This window comes from Penicillium canescens (genome assembly GCF_028828765.1).
Source record: "Penicillium canescens strain IBT 15451 chromosome Unknown utg000008l_segment0_segment0, whole genome shotgun sequence".
Classification (NCBI taxonomy): domain Eukaryota; kingdom Fungi; phylum Ascomycota; class Eurotiomycetes; order Eurotiales; family Aspergillaceae; genus Penicillium; species Penicillium canescens.
The window spans coordinates 737,093-760,832 of NW_026703970.1; the positions used below are offsets into that span (position 1 = coordinate 737,093).

A 23,740-nucleotide genomic window follows, 5' to 3' on the forward strand; every position below is an offset into this window, starting at 1 on the left:
ATCATTTTATTCTATTTTTATGGATTTTAATCCTCGGATCTTGCACTTGCATTGGTGCCCGTGGGGGCTTTGTTTTGTTTTCTGGGAATATTGGTTATCGGCGTCAATGCGAATGGATAGTGCGGGCCTTGTTTATGATCGGTCCTTACATTGGCGGTTTAGGTTTGTGGACATTCATTTTAGCCGTTGCTGCTGGGTTTCTTGGATTTGCATGGATTATATCTCGTAGCAGGACACAGCGCCGCGACGGCTATGAATCATACAGCACTTATGTCAATTGACAACCTTATACATGTAATCTAGAATGAAGATCTCGATTGCAGGGAGGATATCCATTTGAAGTGCGATACAAACCCAATAGATAAGAAGGGTAGGACGGCAGTAGTACTTCCAAAAACAAGGAATACAAACAGAGACAAGAAACAAAGTACTGAAACAGGACCCAACACCAGAGAAACCCATGCACAGCCCAAGTCAAGAGTCACCTCTCAACTCAAGCACCAAAGACGAAGACACACAGGGAGAGAGAAAGAGATCCTAAAAACCCTCAAACTCATTGCCAACAAATCCCAACAAAAGCCTCACGAGTAACACCACCAACCCCCTCAAGATCAAACTCCTCAATCATTGCCCTAAGCTCCTCCTCCTCAAGCCCCGTCTCCCCCAACTCCCTAGCAACACGCCTCAAATCCTCAAGATCAATGAAACCCTTGGCCCCCTCATCAAACAGCTCGAAAGCGCGCAGAATCTCATCACGCGGATCGCGCTCAAGAATCTTCAGCGCGGTCACAGCCTGGAAGGACGAAAGTGGCATGAGCAGGTTGGACGGGTGTTGCGGGTTCGACACGGGACCCTTGTTCGCCTGTGCGGCTTGCTGTCCTTGGGCTTGGGCTTGAGCTTGTTGGGCTTGGACTTGGGGTCGGGGCACGCCGTATGTTGTTAGTAGGGAGATGAGCTCTTGTTTGCTCAGTGTGAAGCCTAGAGCGCGGAAGGCGACGCGCAGTTCGTGGTAGTCTAGGTGGCGGTCGCGGTCGAGGTCGAAGAGGGTGAACTGGACGGGTAGAGGTGTGGTGTTAGTTTTGCTTGTTTCAGGTTTCAGGTCTGGGGGTTTGTGATTTGGCTGTCCATTTTGGATCTGGGTTATGTAGTATGACATCTCCAGTTGAATGGAGGCGGTTGTAGTGCCATATCAAATCATTAACGGTTCGGGGATCCCTTACAGCTTCGTTAATCTCCTCCCTCTGCTCCTCCGTCAGGCGGTTGAGCGGGTTGGTATCCTGCGCAGGGCCGTGAGACTGCGCGTTTGTCGCCGGCTGCGCATTCTGCTGTGTCTGCTTCGCACCGTCGGCGCCGAATTCGCCTGCACCGGGATTGGCGAGGCCGCGATGCCGGGAGAACGACGAGGCGCTGAAGGGCATGGCGTTCGCGTTGACAGAGCGGTCGGGCATTTTCGTGCCGGCGTACGAGCGCGACGCGAAAGGTTGGCCGGAGGCCATGGCAAGTGGTGCGTTCAAGATTTATTTAGAAGCAAGGTTCGGGTTCGCCAGCATTAATTGGAATAGAGGGGCTTCAGCCTTTGGGAATGGAGAGTTGGGGTGTTGGCGGTGGGAGGATTCTTGAGACGCGACGCGGGCGGAATGACACCCAACGCCTCCCGGCTGTTTTTTTCTACAAAGTTGGGATTTTGATACTTGTAAGTGGTTTCCGGAAATATTGTGATTTGATTATTTACTGGCATGACTGAATTATAAGCAATTGGGTATCAACTATCTCAAGCAAAGCTTCCCATGTCTCTTGCGTCTCACTCGTTTGAAACAATAACACAATTCAAAGCCATGGCCCAAATAACAGCAATCACCTCGCTTTTATCAAGATGTATAAGAATAGGGCAAAGAGAACAGAAAAAGACAAACAAGCTTAACATGGGCTTCGACCGTATGGGCAATAACACTTGCCAGGAGAACATTCAGTGATACAGCAACACCCATCAGCGTCCGCATCATGATCACAGCAGTAACTGCAACAGCTGCAATAGGAACTGTTACCAGATATGGTATCAAAGATGTCGAGATTCAAGGCTATGCTCGGATCAGTCAGAGCCCAGTCCCCTGGTACAGTATCGGGCAATTCAGGTAGGGTCTCAGTTGAGTCTGTACTTCCAAAGGTTTCCAAGGAGCCTGAACGCCAAAGTGTATCAGCACCAAGGATTTCATCAGCATCCTGGAGCATACCGAATGAAATGGTCGAATCCAAGTTTACAAAAGATGAATCGTTCTCGGCGTCTTGTGTCGTGCCTATAGGTGCCGCAGGCGAGGCACTGATGGCAATCAGTGCCTCAACAACTTCTGAGGACCGAGGAAGTGGCGAATCAGACGGAGGAAACCCAGCACTTAAGAATGTAGTCATCAGATAGCATGATTCTGGGGGAAGACAAGACCATTGCCTGTCAGATGGTCCCTGCAAGAAGACTATATCGAAAGACGGGGACGGAGACGACAGTTCGGGGATTGCCGCTTCAAAAGTCCCCCTGATACGAGACGTGCTTATGTATTTCTGCCGGGGAAAGGTGTGATCCAAAATGTTTCCAATGACCTGGCAAATCACGTCTATCTGACACCCAGGACCAAGAATCTTCTCAATGGCTGGGTTGTCTCGCAGAGCGTTTAAGCCGTTCGCAGTCCGAATGTAGAGTGCCGTAGCGACCCAAACAGGATCGAGATCTTTGTTTGTCTTAGGCTCGTAATCCCCCATATCCTTGTGACGCAAGGATTCGTACAGCAAAAAGCATAATGCCCAAGACATCTCGGCTAGTCGCCTCACGCAGCGGACTAAGACAAAGAACATCACGAGCCTTCCAGACGCAACATCCGCTGTTGGTGCAAAGATGCGAGTTTTTGCCATGCATCGGGTGGTCATGAATAGCCTTGCCATTTGGAGTGCCTTCCGAACCAGTGGGTTAGAGGAGTATGAAGCTTCCATTTCAGATAATTCAGCGCAATCAAGACAGCTGATAGCCATGTCGATGAATGAATCAACGAGAGTTTCGTTTTCCATCAAATCGGATTTTGATTTAGTGACAATCCAAGCCCGGGATCCAAGAAAAGTATCTTTTTGGCAGACACTTAAAACCGCTTGGAATTCTGTCGTCTCAGAGAAGACCGTGCGTTCCATCTCCTCCAAAGTAAGGCGCCCTTCCACGGATGGCAACCGTGTAGCTGGAAACGGAGACCCAGGAGGCTTTCCAAACAGATACAGGTGCTCCGCTTCTCGAATGCAGATACGTTGCTCGCTGGTATAGCATAAATTGCATGGGCTCTGGGGTACACATCTCTTCCTAGATCGCATGCACCACAGACACGCACCACCAGCCTTTCTGAGAGCAGAGGAGTCTGCTTTCTGCTTGTCTATCTTCGCCTTGCTGCGGGGTCTCCTTTCGGGGGAGATCGTTGTGGGTTGGTTGGATCCACGTGGATAAAATTGACGGGCCCCGGTGGAAGAACCAAGGGTGCTAGGTGGTGCATAGATGGTGAGTGGTGCATAACTTGTGGGTTTTGCGCAGGCCCAAGCATACGAAGAGAATCGGATGCTATCGCCATATAAGAATCTGGACGTAAGAACTCTTCTTCCTCAACAGGCTCTGGCTGAGACGCAGTATCTGGGACCGATGGAGGTGGAGCAGGGGCGATCAGGCGCAGATAGGGCTGAAACGTTGATATTAGCGTTGACGGAACATAATGTGATAGACCAGAGAGCCGTTAAATGGATTAAGAGGGACCAAACTCACATGGATGGCAGCGGTCGATCCTTCGAGACGTCTGCGCTTCGTGGGGCGAGCGTTGGATGCCAACCCTTCAGCTTCAGCGTTTGCAGCCTGAGTCGCCAAGGCTGCTCCGGTAAACCGGAAAATGAGCGTGGGATATGACAAGCCTGGTTACGTGTGGGACAATGCCCGAAAGGTGAGGCAGGAAAGAGTGAGGGGCGAGGACAGGCTGTAGTATAAGCAGAACTGCCTTCTGAAGATGACCAAGCACAGAAAACGAGAGTACCAGTGGTTCAGTTGCAAGTCTCCAGTGAAAATGAAAGTGAGTATGAAAGAGTTGCCAACAAATGAGAATCCACGCCCCTGAGGAGTCACTCGAGCAGAAGCAAGTACGACAAAGTCATGTCATGATGCTTGTTATTAACAGGCCCAAATAGGCTTAGTTGGGGCAATTTGTGCAGTATAATTGATACTCAGGCGGTCAGATGTATACTGCTGTGCCTGATAGTTCAGGGCCATATGGATGTCATTGGGTTTTAGTATGACTTCGAGCAATGAAGAACAATAGACCATCAGCCTCTTCAGTAAGTGTTCAAGTCACGATCTCTCTGAGTGCCCAAATCCAAGTCTTCTAGGAAGGTACGGCCCAGCAGCTGCTCTGGCAGATACTCTTGCCGCACCTTACCGTCAACATAGTTTGGATTGTACTTATACTCTGCACCATAACCCATCTCCTTCATGAGCTTGGTTGGTGCATTTCTCAGATGAACAGGAATAGGCAAACCGGCGATCCCAGGTTCGTTCAAGGCGGCAAAGGCGTTGTTCAAGCCACGATACGCACGAGTGCTCTTCTTCGACAGTGCCATTGCCACAGTGGCATGGGCCAGGTTGATCCGCGCCTCTGGAAGACCGATCTTTTCAACAGCAGCATGGGTGGAGGTGGCCAGGGTTAACATTGTGTTATCAGCTAGGCCAATGTCCTCCGAAGCGACCACGATCAGCCGCCGAGCGATGTACAGTGGATCTTCGCCCGACTGGATCATGCGAGCGAGATAATACAGCGCGGCGTCCGGATCACTGCCTCGAATGGACTTGTGAAAGGCGGAGATGGTGTCATAATGCTGGTCTCCGGCACGGTCATACACAAGGGTCTTGGTCAGGGACTTCTTCAGATCTTCCTTGTCCATACCAGGCCGTTTTGACAGGTCCATGGCGAGCTCCAACAGATTGAGCGATGTACGAGCATCTCCATCGGCAAACTTAGCCAGATATTGGACCAGTTCTTCATCCACCAGGTCAGAAGGTGAATAACTTGGGCCTTCAACGCGGAGAGCGCGGTGGAGAATGGAGGTGACATCCTCGTCAGTGAGCTTTGAAAGAGTGAAGGTCCGACATCGTGAAAGGAGCGCATTCTGGACTTTGAACGAAGGGTTCTCAGTCGTCGCTCCGATCAGGGTGACCTGGCCACTCTCCACAGGACCCAGGAAGACATCTTGCTGTGATTTGGAGAAGCGGTGGATTTCATCACAGAAAATGATCGTTTTGCGCCCAGTCAGGCCAAGCTCACTGCGAGCCTCGGCGAATATCTTCTTACACTCTGCGACGCCGCTACTTGTGCTGTTGATTTCCACGAAGCGGCTACCCACCAGCGACGCAATAACTCGAGCGATTGTTGTCTTGCCTGTCCCTGCACTGCCCCACAGAATCATGCTTGGTACCCTATCTTGTTCGATGAGCCCACGCAGGACACCATTCGGGCCGACAAGCTCCTGGCCGCACACTTCCTCCAGTGTCTTGGGCCGCATACGCTCTGCTAGTGGTGCAGCTTTGTGGAAGGCATTGACCTTGGGGCGCTTTGCCTGCGGCTCTTTGGATTCGTCATTTGTTTGCTTCGGCCCACGTTCTTGGGTTGTCTCCTCCTGGATGAATGATCTCTTGCCGTTGAGAGGGCGCGGGGTTGTTGCTGGACGCGATGGGGACTCTTTCGTGATAGTTGACTGTGCGGATGCTTTTCGAGCGGATGCAGGCTGAAATATGCTTGGAACAGGGCCTTTCTGGGAGGATGATGCGTCTCCTGGAGAAGAGGACGGTTCTTCGATGAAGCTCTGGCAGCCGGAGTCGATGTGATCGTTGATCTTTAACTGCGAGACAGGCTTTTCACATATCGGACAGGAAACCATGATTGCAAACTATGCTGGTCATGAAGGAAGTTTCGAGTCGAGTATTTGTTAGGTTCGCCCGCTATCTCCGACGGAGACGGAGGAGACGCGTTATGCAAGACGCGCCTGTAATTAGTAATGTCAACGCCTTGGTGCCTGAGCATCAAATAAGCATTGTCCAGTCATTTATAATTAAGTAAATGCACAATATTTCTCGATTGGCCTAACATCATCAAAACACATCGTTGTAGCTGTCACTACTTAGCTGTATAGAGTGGGATTCGGCACGTTTCCCGAAGCCTAATCCGAGCACGCCATTTGCGGGCAACATCAACTTCCCCAACTTCTTTTCTTCAACTGTCACTCATGATTCTCAGTCGCTCAACTCTCCTCTCTACCTTCGCTCACTTCAAGAACCCAACCGTATCCCTCTCACCTACCTTACCCCGCCTCTCTGGTTTCGGCGCAAGACCGATGTCGGCAACAGCTGCGCGACCCGATCCATTCCGCCCCGCTGCGCGGGTGGCAGGACAGCGACAGGATGTGTGGTATGGCATGGCATTTGGAAAGCTATAGGAAGGATACTGAATTGATACTCCAGGTCCATCGTCAATGAGGCCGCCGCAGCTTCACCGGTTCAGCCGATCGTGAACATGGGCCAAGGGTTCTTGTGAGTCACCCAAGATGTCGATGTCGCAATGCTTCAAGGAACGAACATTGACAATCAATTTTTGTGGACAGTGGTTATAACCCTCCCAAGTTCGCTCTCGATGCTGCAAAGGATGCGCTGGACCGAGTCGAATGCAACCAATACTCCCCCACCAAGGTGGGACATGCCCACAGCCCCGCGCAGACTGTACAGTATGCTCATAGCGTATAGGGTCGCCCTCGTCTCAAGCAAGCCATTGCGGACGCATACTCGCCTTTCTTCGGCAAGACCATCAACCCCGATACCGAGGTCTCGATCACAACCGGCGCAAATGAAGGTGAGTAATTGACGCCCTCTACATATATGGCTGGGAAATTGGCACTGACATCGGATGATCAGGCATGCTCAGTGCTTTCATGGGCTTCATTGAGCCCGGTGATGAAGTCATCATCTTCGAGCCCTTCTTTGACCAGTAAGGTGCCGCGCATTAGAAAAGGATCGACAGCTGCTAACTATGTGAATAGATATATTAGCAACATCGAGATGCCCGGTGGCACTATCCGATATGTACCTCTTCAACCGCCTAAGGATGGTGCTACCAGAACCTCTCCTGCGTCGGAGTGGACCATTAACTTCGAGGAGCTTGAGAAGGCCATCAACCCCAAGACCAAGATGATTGTTCTGAACTCTCCGTGAGCAACCTTGATACTTGATTTGAGACATCTGCTAACGTGTACACAGCCACAACCCCGTCGGCAAGGTCTTCTCCCGCGAAGAACTGGAGCGCATTGGTGACCTTTGCGTTAAGCACAACCTTATTATCCTCTCTGATGAAGTCTACGACCGTCTGTTCTACGTTCCATTCACCAGAATTGCTACCCTCTCTCCTCAGCTGTACGAGCGCACTCTGACCGTGGGCTCTGCCGGCAAGGCCTTCTATGCCACTGGCTGGCGTGTCGGATACCTGATCGGACCCGAGCATCTGATCAAGTACGTTGCTGGTGCTCACACCCGCATCTGCTACAGCAGTGTGTCCCCTCTCCAGGAAGCCGCCGCTGTAGCCTTTGAGCAAGCCGAGAAGGAGGGTTTCTGGGATGAGAGCCGGACAGACATGAAGAACAAAATCTCGCGCTTCTGCGAGGTGTTTGATGAACTCGGTATCCCGGTATGTGATCATGATCTTTCTGCAGACCTTTGTGGTATCCAAGTCACTGACAAGTAATGTTTGCAGTACTCTGACCCCGAGGGTGGATACTTCGTCCTGGCCAACATGGCCTCCGTCAAGCTCCCAGCTGACTACCCCTTCCCAGCCCACGTTGCCAACCGTCCGCGGGATTTCAAGCTCTGCTGGTTCCTCATCCAGGAGGTCGGCGTTGCTGCTATCCCCCCGACTGAGTTCTACACTGATGCCAACTCTCACATTGCTGAGGACTATCTTCGCTTTGCTGTTTGCAAGAATGATGATGTTCTCGAGACTGCCAAGGAACGCCTGAGGGGTCTCAAGAAGTATATCACTCACTAAAATATCCGGAATGGCTGGGATGCTGCGATATATTCTGAACTCTGTAGAAAGGGTATGATGACGATACGTAGAAAGCTGAATATAGTTAAATGTGCAGATATGTCATATCGATTGAATGTACACTTTATCCTACATACACAGCCTGATTCTGTCCATAGATAATTGCATTTATACAACAGGGGTCATTAATGGGTATACAGTGCTATGAGAAGTGTTGGACAGTCTCTAACTTTCACGAAAGCCTCGAAGCGAATACAATATTTCATAGTCTAAAGGCATTGGTCTGTCAATTTTTACAAATAAATTTTCAATCGTCTCTATATTTCTAGTTCTTCTGTTATCATATACGATGAAAGATGGGGATAAACGTGTGTAGTAAATTGGTTAAGAAAGAGATAAATTATGTTTACTCCAGGAAGAGATACTTCTAACAAAGTACCCTGTAACCCAACTTAAAACCTGCATAGGATTGGATGTCGCCATTTAGCAAGCTTTATCAGATCGATAGCTGGCTCCCCATTGGCAATTGAAACGTCAACACTTCTTTACCCCGGATTCTACCGGCAAGATTCCCAGTCCTAGTTAGTGCTTGGCGCATTAAGCATCCATGGATAGTTTATGATATTCATTCCATCGTAACTATTTGTTTAGGTAAAGCAAAAACTTTTACAAACACATATTTCGCAATGTACTCGCATTTTTCAGTTATTTCCCACCTGCACAAACTTCCAAATAAACTGCAAATTGTGAAGCCACAGAGTGCACCACACGATACCCGGCTTGAATGACCATTGGGTCCTAGCTGTCCATGCATCAAGACAACAATCCATTGAGTGGACCACAGAGCCTCATAAGGCCGGAGAAGGCGGCCCTGGGCGGAGCTAGACCCCGATAAGCAAAGCACACTTTCTCAATTTTGAACCTTACATGTAACTCTGAATGTAACCGAATGGTCCGAGAGCCTCTAGAAATTGCGCTAAGCTATCTCTGCGGGTAAGATTTACCGACAAATATCATCCACGGTGGCCACATGATACATTTGCAGCTTTTTTGCCTCCAATTGCAAACTAGGGTTGCCACTACTGTAACACAAATTGGGATATCCCCATGCTTTGCTCCAGCACAGATGGAAAATAGCCGTGCTGGAAATGTGCTCGTTCAAATAGAAATAAGCAATTCCGCCCTCTGTTTTGAATTTATCATTTCCTTCATCCCCGGAGTTCAATATATTTGTACAAACATTCAAGGGGGCAAGGGCGCTAATTAGGCAAACTAGACCGTAAAAAGAAATAATGTCTTAGACCGAGCAAACGCTAAACGAAGTTAAGCTGGCCCGCTATACGAACCTTTCCGCTACCTCACTAGTGATATAGTAGCCACAACTTAGCCCTGTCTTCGCTTCGCCACGGCGTTCCAAGATCCAATGAGTGACCAACAACTGTGACTCAAGCCTATGAAGAGGCAGTCTAAAGCTTAGAGGCATGTTGCCTCAATTTCCACAGCCCATTAAGCGAAGACAAGGATACATGACTAGCCTGATTCCCGTCTTTAAAAAGGACAAACCCCCGTTCTAAGCCATTCTCTATAGTCCCCCTTTATCCCAAACAGAAACAGACCACTCCAAAAATGCGCACCTCAATCTTCCTCGCCGCAGCCCTGGCCGCCGTCGCCAAAGCAGACGACTCGAGCACAATCATCGGTTACTTCTCCCCATCCTGGAGCGCAACCCTCCTCGAACTAGGCGGCTGGACAAGTACAGCAGCCAGCGTAGCCGGCATAAATGCCGAAGCAACAACCTACCACGTTGGCTGCCTCAAAGACGCCCCCAAATCCGACTGCAACTACCCAGCCTCCTGGACAATCATCCAAGGCGCCGAGACGGTCAGCATGACCGGCCAATACATCGCCTCCACCTCCGACAAGACCCAAAGCTACGATATCACTATCACCCAGTCTTACGAGTGCTCGCTCAAATCCTCCACTGAGTCTGCTAGCTGTACTATGAGTGTTGGGATGGGTGGGTCTTTGGATGGCGGGAAGTACGAGTCTTCGACTACTAGTCATGCGACGTATACCACTGCGCCGATTGATGGGTCGTACTATCAGTTGACTGTTACTGGGGGTGTGAATTCTTTCACTGCTCCTGAGGCTACTAAGACTCCCGGTGCTGCTGCTGCTGGGCCTGCTGCTGCTTTTGTTACTGTTGCTCCTATGATTGCTGCTGCCGCTGTTGCTTTGCTGTAATTATTTTCAATGTCACATGTTTTTGTAATGAATATTTCTTTCTCTTTCTTTATTTACTACTACTTTGACGGGAATGAAAGAGGTAAATTGAGGACAGAATGTTATAGCAGGCATATTTTTTACGGCAAGCTCAAGTTGGATAGAATCGACACCTTTGGATTCTCATAAGGGATTTCAATAACCGTGAGGCTCAAAATGATCGTCGAACATACATGTAGCTGTCTCCGCCGATCTACTATTGCTTGGCATAATGCAGTTGTAGGGTTGACGTTCCACGCTCTTATTGATGAACTACAACACGAAAAAAACGTGGAGAACATTCAAATCCTGGCCACAAATACCGCGGGACTCTTTGTTCAATTGAAAACAAAGAAGGGGGCATCACTTCCCCATCTATGTTTCCTTGTACTCTGACAGGTAATAATCGTACAAGTACTCCAACAAAATTATTTACAAAAAAGGGCATCCTGGAACCTGGGGGGTCTCATCCACACAACACCAGCACATAAAGCAGTTCTTAACCACCACCCCAAGTCCAGGACCCCGATACATGCCCATATCCACCACACCACCCACCATCCCCCGCCCTCCACACCTACCATTCGGCGGGATTGCCAAACCCGTCCCAACCTTCGCCCCGACGCCAAACACGTCGGTCCCATGGCAGGACCCCATCGAAACCATCACCACGCACGCGGGCCACCACACTTCTGATCGTAGGGTGGGTGGTTCGGTGTGCTCGCAGAATCCAACAAGTGGACTCCAGGTCATTGCACAATCCCTCGAGACCCCGTCCCACCTCTAGATCTTCTTGAAGTCTTTGTTGCGGCGGCACACAGTGTCTGTGGCTTGATTCGTCGGAGGGGCTTTGGTCGGCTCCAGTCCACTCATTCTCCCGAACATTGTGCTGACAAATGTGCGAGGTAGGGATAAAGTTGCCCATCTCTCGCTCAAGTTGATCAACCAGAATGTTCTCCTCCATGTGGTCCCATACTTGATGGAACTTCATCCAGCCCCGGATAAACCGGAAAAGAACGCCAACGAGACCACGATATTCAACACCCCCTAAGAAAGAGTTAGCAGATGATTTATAAGAAATAGAAAAGTGAAAGAAAGGGGAAAGCGTGAAATGAACGATGTGTCAGGACTGGCAAACTTACCAAACAGGCAGATCGCCAACAGACGACGGAAGCGATCTTTCCGTATGGGGTTGTCGAATCGCACGGTGAGTACGACTCGGGTTGAACAACGTGGCCCGTGACTTGCTGAAGTGCCAATCGATCTCAGCTGGTTGAGAACAGAGTCCGCGAAGACGAAATAATCGCCTTGATTGGCTGCGGAACTGAACCACAGCGCTTGACGATGACGTTCAGGGCTGTCCCAGCCATGAAAGCTTGGCACCATGGGTGGACCCACGAGAATCCCCTCTGGAAGCGGTCCTGCCAGGCACTGGTATGGGAGGGAATACCCTCCACAATGCTCCCAGTGCACAATGGCGTCACCCCACAGGTGTTCCTTGCCGCAGTAGCGAACCGATGAATACGGTCCGCACTTCGGGCACACAACACTCATTTCGTCCGTAAGACTGCAGAGCACCAGACACCCTTCAAGCGCACAAGGAAAAACGGCCTCGGCAAGGGTTCGGGGTCTGCATACTTCGGAAATGAGGTTGTTGCCCTTCTGCTCGGCTGTGGGGGATCCTACTTCCTTGGTGATTCCCACGAGGGGAGATGAGTGGTGGCCTCCTCCACCATTGCCCGAAGAAGAGTCAGTACCAGACATGTGACCAAGCCTGTAAGAGTTGTACTTCTCCCTCTCCTGGGAAGTCTTGACCGTCATGGGAAGGGAGCTAGATTCGGAGCAGGCTGGGTCCTGGAAGGGAACCCGAACACCAGCCGTTGCGGATTGCTCCTCATCTGCTGTAGACCCTCCCTCAATCAGGTCAAGGAACAAGGTGGAGTTGGCCGGGAAGGACGAACGTGTGTTGTTCTGGAGCCCTTCGAACAGGCCTGGGAGATGGATTAGTCTCTGTTGGAAGCAAATGAAGGAGATGGAACGGAATATACTTACCCAGTCTGACCGCATCGGCGGACTCCTCGCGAGGGAAGTCCACCGCAACAACCACCGCGCGGTAGTTGGTGTAGTCTTCAGGGTCTAAGAAAATTGAGTCATTCAATTGAGCTCGTAGTGATAATGCGCAGGTATCAGATAAACTTACCAGAAAAACACGGCTCGTCCTTCCCCGAGACAGGGAACCGAAGCTCACATGCAACCTCCGTAGTCGGCGAAGTAAGAATCGGCTGATCACCAGGTAAGGCCAATCCTTCTGACTTTTCGCACACTTCCCCATCCTCTGCCTCTTCTCTACCCGATGGGGGAGTTCTGAAAGGAGAGAGAGGAGAGTTGGGGGAGGACGTAGGAGGTGAGAGGTGAGATCGGGCTGTCTCGTATGACAATGTCATGGTGGTCATCAAGGCAGTGGGAGTAAGAGGTAGCTGGGGTACAGTGACTGTGAGATTGCCAACGATGGCTAGTCGTCGCTCAGTCAGAGCAGTTGGACTGCTCTTTTGGTTTTGCACACCCTGCAAAGAGTCACCACGTAGGGCTAGGCCCGGAGTATAAGCGTCAATCGCAGTATCACCGCCATCACCAAACGTGAGCTCTGCCATCAAACACTCATTACTTTTTTCAGCGCTGGAATCGAGATCGGAGATACTCTCATCCATTGCCGCTTGACGATCCACCGCTTCCGGGCGTTGCCCCTGACCTTCTGGTTCCTCCGAAGAGGTATGATCAAGCTTCTGGGGATTGGTATTGCGCGCAGTTTTGGGGATCTCAGTGGTTGACACCTTGCCAAACAGATTGTTGTCTGCGCCGCCAGACTTCTCCGCCATCCACCTGGTGCACAGCCAGATCCGAATTGGCACAGCCATGGCCTCTCCGTATTCAGTCTGTGAATTGTGATTTGTTAGTACTCATCTCACAAGATCTCTTTGTATGAGAATACTTACCAGATTTGATTGGGCAACACCCAGGAAGTTGACATTGCATTTGTTGATGTTGACAATGACCTGCTCATCTTGGTTCAAAGGTTTCGTCGGCAGAAACTTGTACTTCAGCACGGCGGGATCATCGTCGCTGGTCATCCAGTTCACTCGGCACCCGAAGGTTGTGAATGGAGTTGACCACTTTTCCGTCCCCTTCTTCTTCGACTTCATGATTTTGGTGACCGCAGCTTTTCCCACGATAAAATCGGACATCCCGAGATCCTCGGGCATCTGGAACATGTCGGCCAGATTGTCACACAATCCATCCATTCCGAAGGGGTAGTTGCCCTTGATCACAAATGTAACAACCATGTCCAGGTCCGTGACCTTTAGCTGGAACCCCCCTTGAGGACGGGCATCGTCGGTCTTGTGCAGGTCAAAAGTGGGCCACTCTGACTTCCAGTTTCCGATGCACAGTTCCATCACACCGTTTCCGATCTCCAATTTTGTGCTCTCGTTATGGTAGGGATAACCGATTCCCTTGATGAGGTTCTCAAGCTTCGCTACCTTGACAGCTCTTGGGCGGAGCGCGCCATCCATGGCTGGCTGGGTGATGTCCGATGACATTGTGGAGATGAGGGATCTATACTCATTGTCAGTCAGTATTCTTGAATGGGTTTCAGTTCCCAAGGGCTCACGATACGTTGCAGGTTGTAGCTCGAACCTCAGGCGAGTCTGTTTGATGAGGCTTCTGTCATGCAATGCACCAATGTGATATATTGGAGCTGGATTGATGAAGCCGAAGTGCCTACCTGGTTCTTCGGATCTGCTAGCAATTCTTCGAGACAGCAGCTTAAGCTTTCCACGGTTCCGGGAACCGGATTGTCTGTCTCGAGAATCTGTCAGTCTCATTTCATTTGTTGATGGCCAATGCAAGCTGCTTGGTACATACCTGGCTTCAAATGCGAAGCGACGACGAGGTGCTTTTCCTCGGTCGCAAGAAGATTAAGTTTTGTCTGCTTGGTTGCTTGTCAGCTCACGTCCATCGAGGGTGATGATGTCTCTGTCAGAGGACTCGTTGTTTTACTCCCGTGTGAGCAGGATAGATGTGTGAACTTGGCACCATGCAGGATGACTTGCATGAAAGCAAGCACATACTCTGATGTATGTGAAAGAGCTCACAGAGGTATATGGAAGGGGATGATTGCAGAATGCAGGGTACAGGGTGCGACCAGGCCTTTGAACTCACGACGGAAGAAGAGTCGTGAATGCTCACAATTCTCCAGAAAGGGACTTCTCAGGCAACTGAATCAGATCAAACAATCTCGTGTGTCTTAACGATGATTCAAGAGGTGGAACATTGATTGCATGAGATGATGAAGGATGAATGGGAAGGAAAAGGAAGCAAGAGATGGGAAGAGAAGCAAGACATGAGAAACGAAAGGGGATGGGGACGGTCGAAAGCTTCGACTCACTTGACTTGGAAGCTACAAACCAGGAATTTGGAATCCGACATACAGTAAGATGTTGGATTGCTTTCGTGATCAGACGCGTCCAAGGACGCGTTTGTGGTTGACCATTTGGGATTGATATCTAGGCACATGTCAGGGTCAATAACCAATGACGAAGCTCATTGAGTTCACTGGGTTAATTACGGGGAGGATGCTTGAGTCAAGAGAAGGTGGCATCCGAAGAAGCTCATGAGCTGCCAAGATTGATTATCTGCGAGTCCTAGAAGAGCTTCAGACTTCCGTGGGTTTCCACCAAACCAGTTCCTTAATACGTGATATGATAGTAATTAAGTGACGGCGTATCATTCGTATTGTATCCATCTATCAGGCTGAAGCGACGATATAAGCATCCAATACTTCAGGCCGCGCAAACTGCAAGTTTGTAATTTATGGGGAACCAACTAATGGCCTGAACCGAGTGAAATAGATCTATACTACACATGTTATCATGATCCTGTCTCATAGATCGAAGTATATTCTTGCTGTCATGTTGGCCCTACAAGAGGCGTAGCAGCGTTGCTCAGACAGCTATCGACAGCTCAGAAGAAGGTACAAGATACCTCACCTCAGTACGGAGGACCCGGCTCAGAAACCATTACAGCAATTGAGATGTGGATTTATCGTCAACCTTGCCTCTTTTGCGAAACCCCAAGACATGTCGTTCTGCATGTTGTTAGGGTGCGATGCATCACGTGGGTCACTGGATGCACGGATGCACGGTTCATGTGAATATCACGTGACCATCTTGATTTGGCGCCGGCGATAGAGCCACGACTCGATCCTCGGCAATCCTGCAGTGTACTTGATCTGTTTATCTACTTCCTAAGCAAGCCGCCATTACATTAGGACTAGCTGCAATTCAATCACAGAGCTTTCCATGACTCCAAATTCTTCATCAGAAAATGCCGGTCTGCACTCGAAACTGCGACTCGGTGAATCCATTCACACCAAGTACTAGGCAACTAGAAAATGATCAAGTTAGCGGGACTTGCTCAAGCCAAAATACATCTACTCACATGGCACAGGACTTCATTGCCTGCCGTAAAAAAAAATGGCTGACGTTCGAGGTGCCAGCTCTGACGATGCAGCTATTGGCTCTCAAGTCGTGAGCGGCTAAGCGCCCACGGCAGCTATATTTGGCGATTTTGCTACCCCGGCGCTTTTGACAACAACATCAGCCAGTTACATGCATCGGCAATACCTGAAACAAACCCTGGTACAGATCTCCTGTCTCGGGCTTTATTTTTATGTTTCCTTTGTTTCGACATAGTCATGATTCACTCTGAGTGGCTGTCCCACGTTTACGGGGCTGGCAACTCCATCGAACCGATTCTTTATTTAACAAATTAGGCCTTTGGTAATGTCTGCTGCCGCCCAGGATGTCTGATAACTTACATTCTAGGTTTTCCGACTGCTATATTTGATGGCTCTTTGTTCCATGTTTTATACTGCTTCTATTGTTCTCATTCCGCCCACCCGTTCTACTCATCTATTGATCTCCCATTCATTCACCCCCAATAAAACATTATATACAGCATGCTCCGCTGCTAGGCTGATCACTTCCTTTCCTTTCCTTTCCTTCTCTTTTTTTATTCTCGACGATACCCTGCTTTGATGCAGACTTTGCATAATCTTACTTGACTTCGATTCTATTTCCGAATCCCTGTGCAGGTTTTCGCTGGACGAGATCACACCAAAAGCCGTCAACAACTGGGATAGTTTTGAAGCAAAACCAATCACGATGCTATTCTCTCAGTCCGGCAGAACGATATTTCCCCTGCTTCCACCATATGGGGCTCACGACTCCAGTACAGGGCGCATAATCCCTCTCCATCCAGACGGTCTCACTCCTTATCTCGGCCTCAGGGCTCGACTATCACAAGTATGGATCAACCGATGGACTATACTTCTGTTGCTCGTTCTAGTTCGGCTTTTGATTGCAGCCGGCTCCTTACAATCCGACATGGCGTCTGCCAAGCGAGAGTCTTTGTCCGCATGTACATCTGTGGAATCTATGGGTAGCGCGATGGCTTCGATGCCCTATTACCTCTCCACAGGTGTCAACAAGCTTACAGCTTCTGCTGTTGATGATGCTGTTGATGGCTTGAAGACCATGTTGCTACTTACCATCACGGCCCTCGGAGAAATCATCTATTTTGTCCTCAACATGATGTACTCTACCTACGCCTGTCTAATCGCCGTAGCTGTCAATGGCACAATAAAAGCTGGCATTGAAGTTGTCGAGGCAGCTACCGGATGGATCAACGAGACCCTGGTCGGAATCGGCGACGACATTGAGGGCGTTGTTGGCAAATACCAGAGCGAAGTGGACACCATAATCTCAAAGTTCAACACTGCGGCCACCTTGTTCGACAAGGACTTCAAGCCTCTTGATCTCAACAACACAATCGATACACTGGAGAATCTGTCATTGCCGTCATCTGTCAATGACACAATCTCGAAAATGGACGATCTCATCCTGCCCGACTTCACAACCCTTCAGGCCGATGCTAAGAAGCTCATCATGTTGCCCTTCAAGGAGCTCCGGGACCTAGTCAACGACACTTTGGGCGCATACAGTTTTGACTCTTCCGCCCTTCCAATTCCTGCAAAGAAGCAGTTGGCATTCTGCGATGGCAACAACGGAATCAACGATTTCTTCGACGGCGTCACCAGCCTGGTTGTTACAGCACGCAAGATTTTCATTGCTGTTCTTCTCATTGTAGCCATCTTAGTGTGTATTCCTGTTGCTTGGCAAGAAATACGACGATGGCGCTCAATGAAAGAGCGGTCTCAATTGGTACGCAAGGAGGCACACGACCCAATGGATGTTGTCTACATTGTCTCGCGGCCGTACACTGCTGCAGCGGGTATCAAAGCAGCAAGCCGTTTCAGCAACAGCCGTCGCCAAATCCTTGTTCGGTGGGCCGTCGCCTACGCAACATCTTTACCCGCACTCTTCGTGCTGGCTCTTGCTTTTGCGGCACTATTCGCATGTTTCTGCCAATGGTTGCTTCTTCACCAAGTGAAGAAGACCGTTCCCGAGCTGAGCGCCGAGGTGGGCGAGTTCGCAGACAAGGTCGTCGGCGCATTACAAAACGCCTCAGTTGAATGGGCCACCGACGCCAACAAAGCCATCGACAAGGTTGACAGTGGCCTCAACGACGATGTCTTTGGATGGGTCAACAAAACCGCAGGATACATCAACGGAACCCTCAACTTCTTCATTTCCAACACATCCGACACCCTGAACTCCACCTTCTCAGGCACCGTCCTCCAAGGCCCCGTCAACGACCTATACTACTGCCTAGTCAAGCTCAAAGCCGAATCAATGCAAAAGGGTCTAGACTGGATAGTCGACCACGCACACATCTCCCTACCGGCATTTCCAAACGACACATTCTCCGCAGGAGCCTCAGACAGCATAAACAGCACCTCAAACCCATCCGACAGCTTCCTCGCCGATGCAGGCGACGAGACATCCAACAAAATAACCGAAGTCGTCATTCGCGTCATCAACAAACTAGAAGAAGCAGTGCGCATCGAAGCAATCATCGCAACATGCATCCTGCTAGTCTGGGTATTCATCGCCTTGATCGGTATCAGTCGCGCTATGCTCCTGTTCTGGGGACGCGAGAAGCCTCGCGGGGAAGGTGGTCAAGGCCACATCCTTGATCCTGTTCCGCATGGTCCACATGGTCCCCAGCCTGTCCATGATTCTCATGGCTTCGATGAAGTCCCGCTTACGGCTATGCCGAGGAGTATGACTGCCGATGGGCATGTGGCTCCTCAGTATACGGCTACGTCGGCGAGTTCTGCGCCTGTGCAGGGTGGGCCTCCTTATGGGGATGAGAAGGTTGGGTTTGCTGGGCAGAGGAATTATGGAAATGCGCTGCAGGTGGATGCCGGGCCTGATTTTAGGGGGAGCAGTTATGTTGAATATGGTGTGAAGCGGTGAGGGGATTTTCTGTTTCGTGGACGTCTTAAAGGTTTTTTTGTTTGTATCATCGCATTCGGGGGAGTATGTAGGCATTACTCTCGGTGAAATTGGCGTTGTATTATAGTGATTCCCAGCAACAAGGCAATTTATCCTTCGAAGAAAAAAAAAGAAAAAAAAAAAAAGGAAAAAGAATACTGCAACATTAAAATGACAGATTTTGGAGTAGTGCATTGTCTGATTCTACGGATTGGTCAAGAATGAAGAGAGATATCGATACAGTCTGATAAGATATAGTAACAAAATCAAAATGGCATTTCCTCATACAAATAACAATTCATGAAGTCGTATAATTTAAATAGCAACAAAGAAACTCTTCTCCCCCTCCTTAGGCTGGACCCTAGCGCGCTCAATAATCGGATCAGCACAACTAATCCGGATCCGCTCAGGAGTAGCCGGACTTTCCAGATGAAGCACATCAGTAACATTCCACTGCTTACGCGCAGCCTTCAACGCATCACGGATAGCGAAGAAGACCGCACTACCCATAAACAATGGCGGTTCACCAACACCACGAGAGCGCTGGATCGTACGCAGATTCTCCCACTCAACATCCTTGAGCAAACTGACATTGAAGATCTGCGGGATATCACGGAAACCGGGTATCTTGTAGTTACCCGGGCCTCTGGTGAAGATTTGGCCGGAGGCGCGGTGCCAGAGACTTTCTTCTGTAGTGAAGAGGCCTTGGCCTTGGATGTAGGCGCCTTCGACTTGGCCGTAGTCGATTGAGGGGTTGATGGTGCGGCCGACGTCCATTTTGACGTCTGCACGGAGGGGTGTCCAGTCGCCTGTTAGTGTGTCAATCTGGACTTCGGCGGCTGTTACACCTTGCGTGAAGTAGAAGAACATTTGGCCGCTGTTTTCGCCCCATACGTAGCCGATGTCTGGGGTGCGGTAGTATCCTTGGGCGGAGAGGTTGACTCGGTCGAAGTAGGCTGCGTGGGCGAGGTCCTTCATTGGTGCGTTTGGCATCTTCTCGCGATAAGGACGGAGGCGCTCGTTGAGTTGCTCGCAAGCATTGAAAATGGCGTAGCCGTTGAGGTCGGAACTTGCTGAGGCGGCTGTGGAGGATGTGTTGGCTACTGTGTTGGTAGCTGTCTCGGAGATGAATACGTCCGCTTGTGGGACTTGTAGTGCCTCGGCGGCGATCATGGTCATCTTTGTATGTAGACCTTGACCCATTTCAACACCGCCGTGCGCCACGAGGACACTTCCATCATGGTAAATGTGAACCAGGGCACCTGCTTGGTTCAAGAACAGAGCTGTGAACGAGATACCGAACTTGGTTGGCACAATTGCCATTCCACGTTTGGACCACTTGTGCTGTGCATTGTACTCCTCCACAGCTTTTCTGCGCTCATTGTAAGAACTCTCTTCAATCACTTGGTTGTACATTAGCGGTACATGCCAGTCTTTGAGAGGCTGGTTGAAATGCGTAGTTTCATCCGGCTGGTACATGTTGATTGCCCGCACATGCTCGGCAGACATGCCCAAATGATCTGCGATCTCTTCAATGTAGCTTTCGGCGAAGAAGAGACCTTGGGGTCCACCAAAGCCACGGAATGCGGTGTTCGACACAGTATTGGTCTTGCAGATCCGGCCACGAACATTGACATTCGGGATTTTGTACACGCCATCAATATGCGACAAACTTCGCTCCACGACAGCGCCAGAAAGGTCCTGTGTGTGGCCTCCGTTTGCAAAAACGTCGGCATCAAGGGCAAGTAACTTTCCTTCCTTGCTCACTCCGACCTTCCAATGGCAAAGGAATGGGTGGCGTTGGCCGGAAGTCAGGATGTCTTCGTCACGGTTGAGCATACACCGGACAGGCCGTCTAGTCTTCGCTGCGGCAGTGGCGCACAACCCAGCTAATTGGACAGATCGTGTCTCCTTGCCGCCGAAACCACCACCAAGACGTTTCACGCGCGAGACAACCTTGTTCGCGGCGACACCTGTGACCTGGGCAACATAGGCTTGTCTGTAGAAGCAGTTAGCTCAAAAATTCATATGAAGTAGAATTTTGTAGAACTTACGTCTCAGTAGGGTTCTGAGTACTACTCCAAATCTCCATTTGACCATCCTCTGGTAGTGGGATAGCCACACAAGCCTGTGTTTCCAAGTAGAAATGCTCTTGGCCACCCATTCGCGAGACACCAGTGAAGATGTGATCGGCATCCTTGAACGCTTCCTCGGTATCACCACACTTAATGTAGCGGTAGTGCTCGAAGTAAGATTCGGCCTCAATGGCCTCTTCCATGGTAAGGATACTGGGCAGGTCTTCATACTCCACCTTAACAGCCCTCATACCTTCCTCTGCGATCTTAGCCGTAGTAGCCAGGATCAAGCCAATTGGCTGACCAGCTGTTGTAACTTCATCGACGGCAAAGAAGAGCTCATCAGACTTGGGCGCTCCCCACCAATTTGCTTGTGGGTTAGGAAGATCCGTGTGGTCCACATAGTCCGCAACGCCTGGAATATCCAAAGCAGCAGAAGCGTCCACGCTGAGGATCTTGGCGTGAGCCCTGGTGGAGAGAACCATGCATGCGAATAGTTCATTCTGCTGCACGGGGATGTCATCGGTGTATTGAGCCTCTCCAGTAGATTGCTTCAAGGCCGCGACATGCGGAGTTGCTCGTCCGAGGATCTTCTGCTGATAAGCGACTGAAGACTCCTGGTCTTTCTCTCCCGATGAGATAGCTCGTTCAATCTCGGCCACGACGTCTGGGTCCAAATCTGATGCCTTGACCTCGAGTCCCGAAAGGACATCGTAGTAGAATCGATAGAAGAAGCCCAATGCCAGAGACTTGCGGTAGCTGGCCATGCCACCGGGAACACCGAATGGCAGATTGAAGTCCTCCTCCAATGCACTCATCACACCCTCAAGTGTCGCAGGGTTTGTAAACTTCTTGCCAACCAAGAATTCTTGGGCGTTCTTTGCCGATACCGTCATAGCTGCCATGCCACCAAACACGAGGTTTGCACTGACCACATCATTGGTCTCAGACAGAGTCACCCGTAATGCGGCGTTGACGATAGCGATATCGTCGTCCTTACGCTTGGCCTGTTTGTAGGCTCGCATATGCTCGCCCTGCTTTTGCGCAACCGGAATGCGTAAACTAGCGATGATTGCATTTGGAGCGAGGGCAGTCTTTCTGTACCCTTGGAAGAACTCAGTCATAGGAATCTCAGTTTCGCCCTCGAGAGATTTGGCCACGAGGATAGTGTTAGTAGCCACAAAGACAGGGTTGAGATCTGAAATTGGCGAGGCAGTGGCCAGGTTGCCCGCCGGAGAAGCGACATTCCGGATTTGTCGGCCAGCGAAATACATCAACTGCTTCTTGATCGCTTTGAAAGGCTGACCTCGAGCGTCGCCATACTTCTCAACCGCTTGGTCACAGATATGCTCGAGGTCAGTCAAAGACACGTTGGCGCCGATTTCCAGGTAATCATCGTGCAAGGTAAATTGTCGCAGTTCAGGAATGTCTCCCAGATATACGGAAGCCGCATAACGCATAGCCTTGAACTTGACCTCAATCTGTGTTTCGGTACTTCCGCCGATCAATTTAGCCTCCGGGTGGATATGCTTGATTTGCAGCAGTTGATCCACAGTCACAGGCCGGTACCACTTCTTCTTTTTATTGCCATATGCCAGTGGGCGGTATTCGTGTTTTCGCAGCGCAGCAGGGAAAATCAGCTCCGTGTCTGGGCTGTATGGTTTAAAGTTTGGCGCAGGGAATTTGTAGTCGACTGTTTCGATTTCGTTGCCATTTGAGGATCCTTTGCAACAGCCACCTGAACCATTCTTCTCCATGCAGCAGCCTGAGCCTCCATTGGCGGAGGCTTTACCGCAGTTGTTTTTCGAGTTGAAACTTTGGGCGGCATCGAGGATCGGTCGGTAGCCGGTACATCGACAAAGGTTCCCATCGAATGCTTCTTCGACATCGTGTTCTGAGGGAGATGGGTTGTTTCGTAGCAAGGCATAAAGAGACTTGAAGTGGTCAGTCAAGGGAAAACCTCGGCAAGATACTAGGCCAAAATGCCACATGGGCGTACCATCACAATTCCTGGAGTGCAGAAACCGCATTGACTTCCATTCCCGACCGCAATTCGCTGCTGGATCGCGTGGGGTTCCTTCACATTTCCAATGCCTTCGACTGTAATGACGTGTTTACCGTCAATGCTGACTACAGGAGCGATGCAGGCATTCACAGAGGCATGGTAAATCTTCTTCGTTGTGGGATTGACATGAGAGACGACCTATTGAACAAATGGACATTAGGTCAGTCTATCCCGAGACAACAGTCTGCACTCGATATATATCGTGACTCACCACAGTGCAAGCACCACAGCCTCCCTCAGCACAACCAAGCTTGGTTCCTGTCAACCCAATCCCCCGCAGGTATTCGAGAAGAGTCACTTCAGGATTGACTGTGTCCAAGGCAACCTTGGTGCCGTTGAGATAGAACCGGATTGTATCGTCCCAGTCCTCGGTCAAAGCAGACAAGCTGGTGGCCTTCTGAGCCGCGACCGCGGAGTCCGTTTCTAGGATTCCCGGCGCCATAATGTTCTTATCGAGATGTGGCAAAAAATAGAAACAAACAACCTTCGTTTCAAGGGCGAACTTGGTAGTGCATCTTGTGGGGTTTTTATAAGAAGTAGGTCCGCAACGACTTGCCTAAAGTTATCAGCAAGATGAGGTTTCAGAAAGTCAGTATTACAAGAGGGGAAGTCCAAACGATGAGGTGAGGACGAGTATCATGTGCTCTCCCACTCCGGACTTGTTATCTTGCGGGGATCGCCACTGTCCGATGCTCATCCGGCTTGGCGCCCTATCATCGTGCCCTGATTACTTTACGCCTCCACTATCATTCCAAGCTTTGTCACTTCAATACTGGTGAAATTTCTCTATAT

General features: G+C 50.1%; 8 protein-coding genes across 8 annotated transcripts; 3 read left to right on the top strand and 5 right to left on the bottom strand.

Annotated features, from left to right (window-relative positions):
• Positions 1 to 553: 553 nt before the first annotated feature.
• On the bottom strand, positions 554 to 1,496 carry cdc31 (putative cell division control protein Cdc31; the record flags this gene model as incomplete). The annotated part of the gene is made up of 2 exons (XM_058519893.1): positions 554 to 1,051; positions 1,221 to 1,496. The coding sequence occupies 2 exons, from the start codon at positions 1,494 to 1,496 to the stop codon at positions 554 to 556; spliced, it is 774 nt and encodes a 257-aa protein (XP_058367417.1).
• A 421-nt stretch (positions 1,497 to 1,917) lies between these two features.
• Positions 1,918 to 2,979, bottom strand: N7446_011152 (uncharacterized protein; the record flags this gene model as incomplete). The annotated part of the gene is made up of 1 exon (XM_058519894.1): positions 1,918 to 2,979. The coding sequence occupies one exon, from the start codon at positions 2,977 to 2,979 to the stop codon at positions 1,918 to 1,920; it is 1,062 nt and encodes a 353-aa protein (XP_058367418.1).
• Positions 2,980 to 4,341: 1,362 nt separating this feature from the next.
• Positions 4,342 to 5,940, bottom strand: N7446_011153 (ssDNA-dependent ATPase MGS1; the record flags this gene model as incomplete). Its single annotated transcript, XM_058519895.1, has 1 exon — positions 4,342 to 5,940. The coding sequence occupies one exon, from the start codon at positions 5,938 to 5,940 to the stop codon at positions 4,342 to 4,344; it is 1,599 nt and encodes a 532-aa protein (XP_058367419.1).
• A 345-nt stretch (positions 5,941 to 6,285) lies between these two features.
• On the top strand, positions 6,286 to 8,090 carry N7446_011154 (kynurenine--oxoglutarate transaminase; the record flags this gene model as incomplete). Its single annotated transcript, XM_058519896.1, has 8 exons — positions 6,286 to 6,467; positions 6,521 to 6,589; positions 6,661 to 6,745; positions 6,800 to 6,905; positions 6,968 to 7,040; positions 7,093 to 7,260; positions 7,310 to 7,733; positions 7,800 to 8,090. 8 exons carry the CDS (start codon positions 6,286 to 6,288, stop codon positions 8,088 to 8,090), a joined length of 1,398 nt encoding a protein of 465 aa, XP_058367420.1.
• Positions 8,091 to 9,716: 1,626 nt separating this feature from the next.
• N7446_011155 (uncharacterized protein) lies at positions 9,717 to 10,334 on the top strand (the record flags this gene model as incomplete). Its single annotated transcript, XM_058519897.1, has 1 exon — positions 9,717 to 10,334. One exon carries the CDS (start codon positions 9,717 to 9,719, stop codon positions 10,332 to 10,334), a length of 618 nt encoding a protein of 205 aa, XP_058367421.1.
• Positions 10,335 to 10,929: 595 nt separating this feature from the next.
• N7446_011156 (uncharacterized protein) lies at positions 10,930 to 13,948 on the bottom strand (the record flags this gene model as incomplete). Its single annotated transcript, XM_058519898.1, has 5 exons — positions 10,930 to 11,399; positions 11,495 to 12,343; positions 12,405 to 12,488; positions 12,553 to 13,285; positions 13,346 to 13,948. 5 exons carry the CDS (start codon positions 13,946 to 13,948, stop codon positions 10,930 to 10,932), a joined length of 2,739 nt encoding a protein of 912 aa, XP_058367422.1.
• Positions 13,949 to 16,795: 2,847 nt separating this feature from the next.
• Positions 16,796 to 18,790, top strand: prm1 (pheromone-regulated protein PRM1; the record flags this gene model as incomplete). Its single annotated transcript, XM_058519899.1, has 1 exon — positions 16,796 to 18,790. The coding sequence occupies one exon, from the start codon at positions 16,796 to 16,798 to the stop codon at positions 18,788 to 18,790; it is 1,995 nt and encodes a 664-aa protein (XP_058367423.1).
• Positions 18,791 to 19,047: 257 nt separating this feature from the next.
• On the bottom strand, positions 19,048 to 23,554 carry N7446_011158 (putative xanthine dehydrogenase HxA). The gene is made up of 4 exons (XM_058519900.1): positions 23,160 to 23,554; positions 22,883 to 23,086; positions 20,863 to 22,817; positions 19,048 to 20,807 (listed from the first exon to the last, which is right to left on the bottom strand). The coding sequence occupies exons 1-4, from the start codon at positions 23,388 to 23,390 to the stop codon at positions 19,124 to 19,126; spliced, it is 4,074 nt and encodes a 1,357-aa protein (XP_058367424.1). The 5' UTR covers positions 23,391 to 23,554; the 3' UTR covers positions 19,048 to 19,123.
• Positions 23,555 to 23,740: the final 186 nt, after the last annotated feature.

Excerpts from the sequence above, each read along its gene's own strand:
- N7446_011158 (XM_058519900.1), bottom strand. The coding sequence starts at position 23,390 with ATGGCGCCGGGAATCCTAGAAACGGACTCCGCGGTCGCGGCTCAGAAG. Across the intron at positions 22,818-22,882 it reads GCACTCCAGGAATTGTGATG|TCTCTTTATGCCTTGCTACG; the intron begins GTACGCCCATGT and ends GACCACTTCAAG. Across the intron at positions 20,808-20,862 it reads ACTCAGAACCCTACTGAGAC|ACAAGCCTATGTTGCCCAGG; the intron begins GTAAGTTCTACA and ends CTGCTTCTACAG.